This window comes from Cucurbita moschata, unplaced genomic scaffold, assembly GCF_002738365.1.
Source record: "Cucurbita moschata cultivar Rifu unplaced genomic scaffold, Cmos_1.0 Cmo_Scf00032, whole genome shotgun sequence".
Taxonomy (NCBI): Eukaryota; Viridiplantae; Streptophyta; class Magnoliopsida; order Cucurbitales; family Cucurbitaceae; genus Cucurbita; species Cucurbita moschata.
In genome coordinates this window covers 1,948,991-1,961,045 of record NW_019268548.1, presented here as the reverse complement: position 1 = coordinate 1,961,045, position 12,055 = coordinate 1,948,991, and the positions used below count along the sequence as shown (strand labels likewise).

At 39.0% G+C, this 12,055-nt stretch overlaps 3 protein-coding genes across 5 annotated transcripts; 2 read left to right on the top strand and 1 right to left on the bottom strand.

Annotated features, from left to right (window-relative positions):
- The first annotated feature begins 2,378 nt into the window (after positions 1–2,378).
- LOC111429688 (AAA-ATPase At5g57480-like) lies at positions 2,379–4,221 on the top strand. Its single transcript, XM_023065630.1, has one exon. The coding sequence runs from the start codon at positions 2,504–2,506 to the stop codon at positions 4,079–4,081; it is 1,578 nt and encodes a 525-aa protein (XP_022921398.1). The 5' UTR covers positions 2,379–2,503; the 3' UTR covers positions 4,082–4,221.
- A 1,230-nt stretch (positions 4,222–5,451) lies between these two features.
- Positions 5,452–8,933, top strand: LOC111429952. The gene is made up of 2 exons (XM_023066040.1): positions 5,452–7,611; positions 8,400–8,933. The coding sequence occupies exon 1, from the start codon at positions 5,658–5,660 to the stop codon at positions 7,596–7,598; it is 1,941 nt and encodes a 646-aa protein (XP_022921808.1). The 5' UTR covers positions 5,452–5,657; the 3' UTR covers positions 7,599–7,611; positions 8,400–8,933.
- Positions 8,241–10,116, bottom strand: LOC111429953. 3 transcript variants are annotated; one of them, XR_002708246.1, is made up of 2 exons: positions 8,986–10,116; positions 8,241–8,537 (listed from the first exon to the last, which is right to left on the bottom strand). XR_002708246.1 is itself a non-coding variant. In XM_023066041.1 (2 exons), exon 1 carries the CDS (start codon positions 10,008–10,010, stop codon positions 9,180–9,182), a length of 831 nt encoding a protein of 276 aa, XP_022921809.1. In that variant the 5' UTR covers positions 10,011–10,115; the 3' UTR covers positions 8,771–9,092; position 9,179. The 3 variants fall into 3 exon arrangements, 1 of the variants encoding a protein (XP_022921809.1); XR_002708247.1 differs by having other exon boundaries at positions 8,241–8,528; XM_023066041.1 differs by lacking the exon at positions 8,241–8,537 and having other exon boundaries at positions 8,771–9,092; positions 9,179–10,115.
- Positions 10,117–12,055: the final 1,939 nt, after the last annotated feature.

Sequence of the window (12,055 nt, the reverse complement as noted above, 5' to 3'; positions counted from 1 at the left end):
AGAGGAACCAATTTTGGCAACAAAAAAAAAAAAAAAAAAAAAGGGATATTGAGGGATCCACATTTTGCTTGCAAGTCCCATCTTGCCATTCACTTTGATATTGCATAAGTGCTAAAGAGACCGACAGTCCTCTCCACCTTGAGGTTGCTTCAGAATCTCTAAATTTCATTAAATTCTGTATTATTCTTGTATTGTTCAAATTTCATTTTCTAGTGTCGGGAATAATGTGAACATTGAATGTGTTCATCTGCTTCTTCGTCTGTATAATTGTACACTCCTCGACACATCACTATGAATGTTTTTCTTGGTCTCCAGCTTCATTCATGAACATCCCCAACTTTTTGTTATGGTGGGGGAAATTATATATCGTTAAACTACAAAATGACAGGTGCGAGCAAACCAATCGAGTTCAACCCGAATTGTGACTGTAAGTGAACGAAGCATAGCCAAATTCGAGGAGATCAACAAACATTGAGGATTAGTTGCAATAGGAGGAAGGGCAAAGTGTATAGTTTGAATTTTAAGATGCTCTTAATTTGTGGAGAGAGGGACATAGATGTCTTTCCACATTAAATAAAACCAGCTTTTTTTTTTTCGAATTTAATTGACAGAAGAGGTAGAGATTAGGGAAGAAGGACCATTCACAACTGTTCTGCTTCTCTGCTTCTCTGTTTCTGCTTCGGCTTCCTAATAACATCAATAGAGAGAAAGATTCTCTGTTGTTGTTGTTGTTTCCAACAACACATTCAAGGCGTCGTATAATTTGTTTGTTTCTGATGGGTTTACGTGACTGTGGGTTTGACGTGGTGGGTAAGGCAAGGTAAGGTAAGTCCTGTTTTTAACTCAAACCCCAAAAAGGGTTGCTTCGTTGTTCCATTGCGCACCCTCTGCGTCTGACCCATTTTATCAGCACAAAACAGAGTGGATTTTGGGTCCGAACCCAAATGAACCAACGATTCGGATCTTTGCTTTGGACAGAGAGCCACTCCCCAGAGGCAGAGGCAGAGGCAGAGGCAGAGGAAGAAGACGAAGAGGCCACCATTTAACCATGGAATTAATATTATTTTAAGCAACACAAGAAAACAAAAGTGACGACATCGCATGAACCCATATCCATTCCTATCAGTTATGTTGTGTTGTGTGTCAGCCTCACCTCCTTTTTCCTTTTTTCTTCTTCTTTCTTTATTTATACTTTTTCCATCGTATTTAAATAAAAATAAATTATATTATTAATTCCAGATAACCGCATAGGTCATTATTAAAAAATCATTATATTATTGGTTAATGGATCTTAGGTTAAATTAAAACCAGAATTGGGTCACTGAAGTGGTTGGACCTTTCCACTAATCAATCTTCATCTTAATCCATACTACCTAACTATTTTAATTACCCCCCTCAAATTTTATAATAATATCATTAATTAATTAATTATGCTTTCAACAGACAATCAGCTTAGGATATTACACGTGGCCGTCCAGGTCAGCACACACACGGCGTTATAACCATACCCTCTTCTGTAGAAGGTTCTCATTTTTTAAAAATCCCCCCTTTTTTAGCTTCTATTTATTAAAAATATAATTTTAACTAATATTTCAATTTTCTTATATTATCTCGCTTCTAAAAATATTTCATGCTTTTCCTCTCTTTAAAACAAATTTTGAAACATTCTTCCAATCCATCTTTTTTTTCTTCCAAAATTTTGTATATCTATATCATTTATAGATTTAAATAATTACATATATTGTAACACTCGCTCGAGTAAATAATAGATATATTAATTAACTAAAATTATATTCGAATGACAGCGATCATAAGAATATAATAAATACTTGAAGAGTTGAAAATTTACCCGAATACCAATAAGATGTACCATTCTAACTCAATCATAGTAACCTCATAGTTAATTGTGTTTTGATGGAACAAATTCTATATTGAGTGAACTATTAATTTTTCTAAGATGCATGCATTTATGATATTGTCCACTTTGAGGATGAGCTGTCATTGCTTTGCTGTCCATTTTCAGTGTAAGCTCTCGTGACTTTGCTCTATTGTCCAGTTTCACTGTAAGCTCTCATGACTTTGTTTTAGGCTTCCCAAAAGGCGTCACTCAACATAGGAAAGCCCGACCTATCATAGATAATATTTTCACTTATAAATCAATGATCGGTCCCTAAATTAGATAATGTGTAACTTTCATCATCCAGCCGTGTTCATATCTGAAAAGTCAAAGAGTAAAAACCAAAGTATCAATTATGAAATCCGAATTTTGAATGGGCCATCTATGATCTCTACCCATGAAAGAAACTCCAAAAACCCATTTTGTTTTTCCCCTTGTCCTTTTGTCCCAGCCAGCCAATTCCCCACATCCTCCACCCACTCTCTCTCTAAACCCCCCTTTCTCTCTCCTCTATAAAACCTTCCACCAAATCCCTTTTCACCCATTTATTTTCTTCCACCAACGCCTCCTTCTCATCTCCGATACCCCTTTCCGGCGTCGTCAAGGATGAAGGAGTATTGGTCCACTATGGCCTCACTTCTCGGCCTTCTCGCCTTCTCTCAATCTCTCTTCCAAGCAATCTTCCCGCCGGAGCTCCGTTTCGCCGCCCTCAAACTCTTTACCCAAATCTTCCGATGCTTCTCCTCCTACGTTTACCTCGACATCACCGAAATCGACGGCGTCAACACCAACGAGCTCTACAACGCCGTCCAACTCTACTTGAGCTCATCCGTCTCCATCTCCGGCAATCGATTGAGCCTCACGCGCGCCGTCAATTCCAGCGCCATCACCTTCGGCCTCGCCAACAATGACTGCATCCGTGACTCCTTCAACGGCGTCACTGTCCAATGGGAGCACATCGTATCCCAGAGGCAAGCGCAGGGCTACTTATGGCGTCCTCTGCCAGAGGAGAAAAGGGGGTTCACTCTCCGGATCAAAAAACAAGATAAACCCCTCATTTTAGATTCGTATCTCGATTTTGTCATGGACAGAGCCGATGAAATCCGCCGGAAAAATCAAGAACGGCGTCTGTTCACGAATTCACGCGGCGGGTCGTTGGATTCGAGAGGCAATCCATGGGAATCGGTGCCATTTAAACACCCTAGCACATTTGACACATTGGCCATGGACCCACTTAGGAAGCAACAAATTATGGAAGATCTTCAAGATTTCGCTAAAGGTCAAAGCTTTTACCAACAGACAGGCCGGGCCTGGAAAAGGGGTTATCTCTTATACGGCCCTCCTGGCACTGGCAAATCCAGTATGATCGCTGCAATGGCCAATTTTCTCGGCTACGACATTTACGATCTCGAACTCACTGAGGTACACAACAATTCTGAACTCCGTAAACTCCTAATGAAAACCACTTCAAAGTCCATTATTGTCATCGAGGACATCGATTGCTCCATAAACCTCACCGATCGGAAAAAGAAAAATCCGAGTTCTGGGTCGAGAAGCTACTTCGATTTGCCGGATATCCGATCCGGCGGTGGTGGTTACAGTTCAATTTCCGGCGACAAAAACGGTGCCGGGTCGATCACTCTTTCTGGGCTGCTGAATTTCACGGATGGGTTGTGGTCTTGCTGTGGCAGTGAGCGGATTTTCGTGTTCACAACGAACCACATTGAGAAGCTTGACCCTGCATTGCTTCGAAGTGGGAGAATGGATATGCACATTTTCATGAGTTACTGTTCTTTCTCGGCATTGAAGATACTCCTGAAGAATTACTTAAACTACAGCGAAGATGAATCCAATCGCACCGTGTTGGATGAAATCAAAGAGGTAATCGATAAGGCAAAGACGACGCCGGCGGATGTGAGCGAGCTTCTCATAAAGAACCGCCGCTGCAAAAACAGAGCATTAACAGAGCTGTTAGAGACATTGAAAACAAGAGCAGAGAAAAATGGTAGAGAATTGAGCAAAAAGGAGATGGGTTTAGAGGAAGAAGAAGAAGAAGAAGAAGAAGAAGAACAGGAGAAGAGAACTTTGGATAGTCCAAAAGAAGCGTCTGAATTTGAGGAGGATCGCAGCAAAGAAACAGAGGAAGGTGATGAAAAAGACGACGACAATACAAGTAGGGAGTAATAAAAATGGTAAAAATTCAGTCTTTTTAACATAATTTATCCTCATTATTGTTATAATAATGAAATCTTATATTACGTCATCATTTTGGTATGAAAATAATGCAATTTTGACTAATTTAATGGAAGTTTGTGATTTTAACACATGGATCCCAATGCAAAGGTGTGAGAAGTGGGGGGTCCCTATAATTGATACTCTTTTATAATGTTTTGCTTATATTCTTATGAATTGATGAAATAAAATAAACTTTGTTGCAAAATTAATCTAAATTATAATAAGGAATAGTTTAATTAAAAGGAAGTGGAAAGGAGGAGTGATGTAAAGATGGTGAATGGATAAGATAGAAGAGGGAGGGGTAATTTTGTCTTTTTATGATTTTGGGTTGAAAAGAAGAAAGTCAGATAATTATTTATTATTATTGTAAGAAATTCTTAGGTGTTGATTTTGACGTTTGAGTTATGGGAAAGGGAAAGATTCGATGGGTGGAGTCGAGTAGATCTTTGGTCTACGTGGTGATAACTGACACCTGACTCATCTCTGCCCTTTTCTGTCTTTTCCATCTTTTTTTTTTTAATTAATTAATTTATTTATTTCTCTAAATGCATGTGAATTTATATCTGCCTAAAGTCAAAACGTAACATCGTATAATCCCTATACTATAATCCCGTTGCAAGTTTAGGGTTTAGGTTTTAGATAATAGGGTTGGGCTTTATTGCAACCTAGAGAGGGTTATAATATCCCATTTATTTTCGGTTCATTCAGCCTGCTCGGAACAGGTTTTTCCAATCTTATAAGTAATGTTTTTCAAAGAAAGAAGATAGTCCAAACACTTACACTTTGTGTGGCAAACGACGATCGTTCGTACGAATGAATAGAACGCCTACTTCAAGTGCGTCAACGACCCACAGCCTTCTTTTTCATTCAGACATTAAATCAAACACTCTCTGGGCAGCCACTGAACTGTATGAGAGACCCACCATTAAGAGTCCCATTTCCTTTTTTTCCCCAACATCCAAAGCCAGCCATCCCTGGTTGAATTTATGCCCTATTGTTATGTCAACCCATTCTCTCGCTAACCCCACCTGCGGTTGACACAAACCCACCCCCTAAAATCACCATCAAAACTCTCCCTTTTATTAAGGCCCGCTTTATAACATTTTTACATGCTTTGTTTCTTATTTTTTTAATAAAAGAAGAAAAATAAATAGAATTGTGTTTTGTTTCTGGCAAATACGGGTAGGCCCAATCAGGCCCATCTCTCAATTTAGGGAACTTTGGATTGGGCTTGGGCTTGGGCTTGGGCTGTAGTTTCGATTTGTATTAAATAATTGTCTATTTATTAAATTTTATCAAGTTAAAACCGTTTCCACTCGTCGACTCGGCGCCAACTGCGATCTTTCATCCTCCCTCCCTCCGTCGGGACAAGATTCCAGAACCTTGAAGAAGCCGGAATTGAAGATCATCTCTATCCAAGTATGTCCTCAATTCCATTTCTGTTCCCAAATTCGACCCCAATGCCGTAGGACCAGAGAATTTCAATTCCCTTTATTGCAGTCAGATCTGGATCCATTATTCCGCCATGTCCTGTTTAGCCCTTGCTCTGCAACCTGCTAATGGACCTGATATCCTCCTCCAAACTCGCGAGTGGTTCCCTCCCCCGCGAGCGCTAGTTGCCCTATCCGCCTTCCGCCAGACACGTTTGGCCTTCGCTGCCACCAAGCACCACAGCCACAACTCCTCGACCGTCCTTGGTGATGATTCCTCGCTCGCCGATTCTATTGCCTCCCTTGGTGATCATCCTTTGGCCGCCTCTAATGGTCAGGTTATTGTTGGTGTGGAGAGCCGTTACCGAGTTGTCTATCGCCTTGTCAATGGCATCTATGTCCTTGGGATTACCACTGCTGATCAAGATAATTCTGTTAATGTTTTTGAGTGTATCCATATCGTAAACCAAGCCGTTAATGTCACTGTTACGGCCTGTCGTGGTGTTGATGTCACGCCGGAGAAGCTTAGCCGGAAATACGCCGAGATTTACATGGCGTTGGATATTGTTCTAAGAGGTGTCAGCAGTATTCGGCTTGCGGCAATGCTCGCTTCGATGCACGGCGATGGTATTGCGAAAATGGTTCATTCGGCTCTGGATACAGAGAGTAAGATTCGAGGGGCTGACCGTTGGAATACCATGGAGATTCACTCAATTGAACATGAAGCCAATGTGCAGGCCTTTTCAAATGCGCGATTTGAGTTACCCACGGAGACTCTCGAAGCTGGGGACGAAATAGCTTCATCCCTTGCTCCTGCCACTCAAACTGTGAATGAGCAACAGGATCAGCTGCAACAGAAGACTGAGGAACCCGCCATTGAGCAGGATCCATTTGCAGCAAGTGACATGATTAACAAGCCTGAAGAGCTCATAAGTGGGTTCAAGAGAAACAAGGACCCTTCTGCCACGGATTTGACTATGGTATTGGCGGGTCTTGAGGTGCCAACATTGCCACCTGCAGAAGCTACCCATTCAACACGTATTGGTGTGGAGGGATTCGAAGGAAACTATGGTGGTATAGAATTCAGTACTGATCAAGCTACAATGGAAGAAACTTTTGAGGGCTTCAGCGATGCTTGGGGTGGAGGATTGGATCCATCTGAGTTCGTGGGTCCTGAAAAGGTTAAAAAATCAGAAGGCCTCGGTGGATTGGAACTCTTGCAGACCGGACAAAGTGATGGAACCAAAGCGGCTGTTGGGGATGCTAGTGGTGCAGGAACTCCACTTGATAGCTTGGTTACCAAGACTGAAATGAAGGGTCCCGAAATTTATATCATAGAACAGATTAGTGCAGAGTTCAGAGAATCGCTGCTGGCAAGAGTAGGAATGATGGGAGTCGTATACTTGAAAACTTTGCCACCCAAAACATCGGATGACAAAGAGACAGAGTTTTCATTTCGTGTGGAGGACACAGCTCCAGTTAAGAGATTTGTGGTGCAGAGTTCTCGTGTTAGCAGCCTTGGAAATGGAATGTTTCACTTGAAAACAGCGCCTTCAAAGGAACCCATACCAATTATCAAGTACAGTTTACTACCAAGATTAACCCCATTGCCTTTGAGAGTTCGTCTCATACAACGTCATAGCGGGACTCTACTTTCCGTGATGGTTCAATACGTTGTGGACCCTGACTTGCCACTACCTCTGAAAGATGTAACTTTTACTCTAAAACTACCGGTTGATCCTTCATTGTTAAAGGTGTCTCCAAAAGCTGTATTGAATAGGTCCGAAAAGGAATTGAAATGGCATGTCACGGAGATTCCTTTGAAAGGTGCTCCTGGAAAGTTGAGAGCAAGGATGCCTGTGGATAGGAACGAGGAAGATGATGGAGAAGAACTTGAAGTGGTTGGTTATGTGAAATTTTCGGTTCAGAGTTATAGAACACTTTCTGGGATTTCCTTACGGCCGGCTACCGAGGGTAAGACGGATTTCTACGAGACATATCACAAGTTTGAGTCTGGTGTCTATACATGCAACTGATGAAGCCTTGAAGGTATGCTTTTCTTTCCTCGTTTTCTAAGTGAGGTATGCATTTTTTAGGATTGTTTGGTAGATTGAATGTCGTAGAAATCTTGTTCCTGGCCTCGGTACTTGCCTAGATTTGCCCCATCTTAGACATCCAACTATTTAGTCTCATGATTATGATATGAACCCAAGGAAAGATAACAATCAAGTGGATCAAGTGGATCAAGTGGAAGAAGGAAAAAAATGTCTAAACTCTCCATTTATCGAGGTTAAGCTGCTGTCTGTACTTTGCATGTCTAAACTTCTTCATTGCATAGGTTGGTAGATGGTTTTGCCATTTTTTTAAAAGGCAGTAGCCAAAGCTTAACGAGTTAAGTGCGAGTTCTATGTTCTTTTCCCCTGTTGAGTTACTAGTATAATATGGTTGAAATTAAAAGAGCTTTCGAGATTTACGAATTTAGTTTAATATGCTTAGATAACCATCTAAATATGACTTTCGATTTGGATCTATTAGACATAAGATCAAAGGTATTAGTTCCAAAGGTATTAGAGAACTAATGGGCATGAGTTGATTAGATTTGATGGGTAAAGGTGAACTTTTTATTATTGTTATTTCTTTATCCAAAAAGTCTCACTTATGTTTCTTGAAACTTGAAATTATGTGTTGGAAATGATTCTCCTTTCCATGAGACGCCGAAGCCATAATTGTATTGGCATCATAATATGAAAGAAATGATTTGCTCAAGAGTGAGGACCCTAAAATTCCTTTCTACGCTACAATACATTTTAATGTCAGAATTGACATTATGTATATAGGGAATTATTGGACGCAAGAAGAGGCTTGGATGGAGGGGACCTATCATGTTGTCTAGTTGACATCAACATCGGCGTGGATGAAATATGTTGGCATATATAATCATGAATCTTCCCCAACATACAAGTTTCCTGAGGCCACTTTTTGGACATACAATTAAAATATGAACAGCTTTGAACACTATTATAATGGGCTGGAGGAGCCTTACTATCTCTGCTAAATTGTGAAGTGCAAAGAAAAAGCTAAAGTGATTAAAAGCATTTTTAGAATCATTCTTTTAAATGATATATACATTACATAAATGAAGAACATTACCGAAATGGAACGACAAATAAAAGAGTAATAAATGCAGGAGGCATAAATTGTGTGTGGGTCGTTTTCAAAGGTGAAGTGCATTTACTAATAAAACCCAAACTTCTATGAGGAAAATATTGATTTTAAAAGAATATTTCACAGAATTCTAATAAATATTAATATAAATATGATTCTCGTGAATCTCATTCATCTCAAACCTTTTTTTTTTTTTTTTTTTTTTTGTTTTTTCAAAATAAACATAAAATAAAAATAAAGATAGCAAAGAGAACGCACCATCATCGCCCACGCTCCGCCACTGTACACTATCCTTCCCTTTGGACGTGAAGCGTATGATATTTTTCATTTTAATTTCAATTTCCCATACTGACCTTCTCGTGGTCCTGGAATGTCACAGCATCAATGGGGGGCAATGTAGTACGAAACGGGAATGTAACCGCTAGTCACGTGCTATCCACGTGACACGTACCTTAGGCAGTTAACGACGCCGTTACATCTACACTAGCGTAGTTCTTGCAGCTAAGCGCCCTAAGGATCCTCCAAGTCGCTTCGCCTGAGCTCCGATTATTGCAGTGATATTTACCTTTACTCTCGTTCGCCGGAAAGAGTGCCGACGAACTTCGGCGGACTTGTCTGCTCTTAATGTCGCTGAGGTCCATCTCCGCTGGAAACTTCACCATTCCGAACATTAGCAAGTACCACCGCGGCTTTGACGAAGCCTTTTTGTTCAGTGGATCAGGCTTCAATCCGGCCTTGATCGAACAATTACGATCGATTTCAGCCGTCGGTGAAAAAATCGAATTAGTTTGGCGATAGAGCTTGCGGTAATCGAGCGATCGGCTATTCCGCTTGAGATTGATCTTCGCAGTGTTCGATCGAGAAACAGAGCTCTGCAATCCAGACAATGACTCAGAGCGCTTTCGAAAGACAGTCTGTTTTCGACTCTCATCCTTCCAGAAACTCTTCTCGGCTGTACGATTAGTACTAGTAGTAAGCTGAGAATGATCATTGAGAGGAAGCAACCTGCCGCAGAAGATCAAATCCTCGGCCGGAGAAATCTCAGAGGTGATAAATCCAGCACTGAAAAATTCAAAGAGATCGAGAGGCTCGGAAGAGGACCTACGTGGATTCTTCCGGAAGCTCTCCGGAGTGTGGCCGTCGGATTTCTGTTTGTCGAGCGGAAGATCGGAGAAGGAGAGAGCTTCCTCCGCTTCGTTTTCGTCTCCGTCTTCGTCATAGTGGTGATCTTGTCTGTGCTGTGAGGTTAGAGGCTTGGATTCGCTCGTGTCGTCCATGAACATTCTGCGGAAGGAAGATAAAAAAAAAACAAAAAGGAAAAAGAGTGTGTTTGGAATGATGCCAAGTTTCGTGACGACGAAAATGATATATAGCCACACACATAACCGTGAAACAGAGATGATATCAATGCCGCCTTTATATTTTGGATTTTTCTTCCAAAATCAACCTTTTCTTAAAGGAAAAAAAATAATATTATTTTCAAGGAATAAAATTCAAATTTATAATCTTTTTAATAATCATATTTGAAACCTATGCTTCTTTAGATATTATTTAATTGTACAGAAATTAAATATTATTATTATTTGTCTATTTTCCAAAATTTAAGAAAAATACTAATAAAAAAAAGTCTAAAATTACAATATTTTTTAACTTATAAACACTTCAAAAAAAAATTGCTTTTTAAGGCAAATATATATATTTTAAAGAAGGAAAATGACTTGAATAAATAATAGGAAGAAATTCATTTTTATAAATGAGAGTGTAAAATAATAAAGCATTTAAAAATGGAAAAGGAAAAGGGAAAAGAGAGAATTGGAGGTTACCGAATATTGAAGTTTAGTTTTGTCCAAACTTGACATTTGAGCCAATAAAAGGTAAAGCCTTTGGTATCCATGGCTTCCTTCTAGAATTTTAAAATAAATAAAAATAAAAATAAATAAATAGAAAGTTTATTCATAAATACATTTTGAAGAATTTTGAGTGCATCTTATTCATTTGACCTTTTCCCAACATTTAATTAAACTTGTTAGCATCTTACTAAATATTGAAAATAATAAATGTAGTTTTAGAATATTTTATGATGTCTGAAGTAGATAAAATGGTGGAGAAAAAGTCATAGATGGGACATGGAAGACCAAACCCTAGATTAGTTAACCTTTTGATTAATTGTCTTCTATATATATATTGGTGATGGGTATAAAACACACATTGAGTTGTAAAGTCTTGTGCTATGAATGTATAAGCTGGTAAAGAGTGCATGTATTGAGCTACCAAGGAATTGGTTCTAGTTACTCTTTCGATGGTATGTGATTGTAATGACATGGGAACCACTGAATGGGGGCGCAAGAGAGAAAAAGCATATTAGATAGTGATTGTGAGACACCAATTCTTGACTGGGATGGGACACCAAAGGCTTATGCTCTTCTATTCCTTTGATAGTTAGAGAGGGAGGGTAGAGTTTTTTTTTTTTTTTTTCTCGATTTTTTCGTGTTATCAAAGAGTTGAATAAAGAAAATAGATGGGGAGTGTCTAATTGAATTGATTGGGTCGTTGGAACAAGATTCAAGTCTACCAATATGTTAGGATGCCTCAACTGCATACATCACTTCATTTCCACTTGACACCTATCAGGATGGTAAATGGCTCATCTCACGGTGACTTTCGGTTGAATTCTCAAAACTCTCTCTCTCTTGAGTTCGCTATCAAAAGCTCAAAGAAGGTTGGAATGGGAGACCATTTAGCACATAAGCTGAGAAGTTCTTAGTGAATCGTCCCTACGCTTGGCCCACGTTTATAATTTTAGTTGTTCAAACTAGTTTAGTCAATTGAGAATAAGTTTTGGAAAAAAAAATTCTAGAGATAAGTTAATATATCTATATTTGTTAATTTAAAAGTCAAAATTTTAAATTTCTTTCAATACTTTGTTCAATATTTTGTTGGGTTTATAATGAAAATGTAGACTTTGAGGATTGCAATAAATACATGATAAGAATAATATAATCATAAAACTGTTAATTATAATTTAAAAAGAAAAAAGAAAAACTGTTGTCAGAGCAATAGCCAATAATGTTCGGCCACGTGTGTGAAAGTGTCAGAACTCAGAAAATAAGAGAAATTGGTCAAACTAAAAGATGTTGACTGCTGAGATTGGTCAAAGCATTGATTATAAGATCACATTACATTATATTTCTGATACTAAATAAATCAAACACTCCAATCAACCTTCCTTTCCTTCTACTTTACATTTCTCACCTAATAATCTCTCTCTCTCTCTCTTTTTTTTTTTTTTTTTTTTTTTTTTTTTTTTTTTTTTTTTTTTTTTTTTTTT

Excerpts from the sequence above, each read along its gene's own strand:
- LOC111429688 (XM_023065630.1), top strand. The coding sequence starts at position 2,504 with ATGAAGGAGTATTGGTCCACTATGGCCTCACTTCTCGGCCTTCTCGCC.
- LOC111429952 (XM_023066040.1), top strand. The coding sequence starts at position 5,658 with ATGTCCTGTTTAGCCCTTGCTCTGCAACCTGCTAATGGACCTGATATC.
- LOC111429953 (XM_023066041.1), bottom strand. The coding sequence starts at position 10,010 with ATGTTCATGGACGACACGAGCGAATCCAAGCCTCTAACCTCACAGCAC.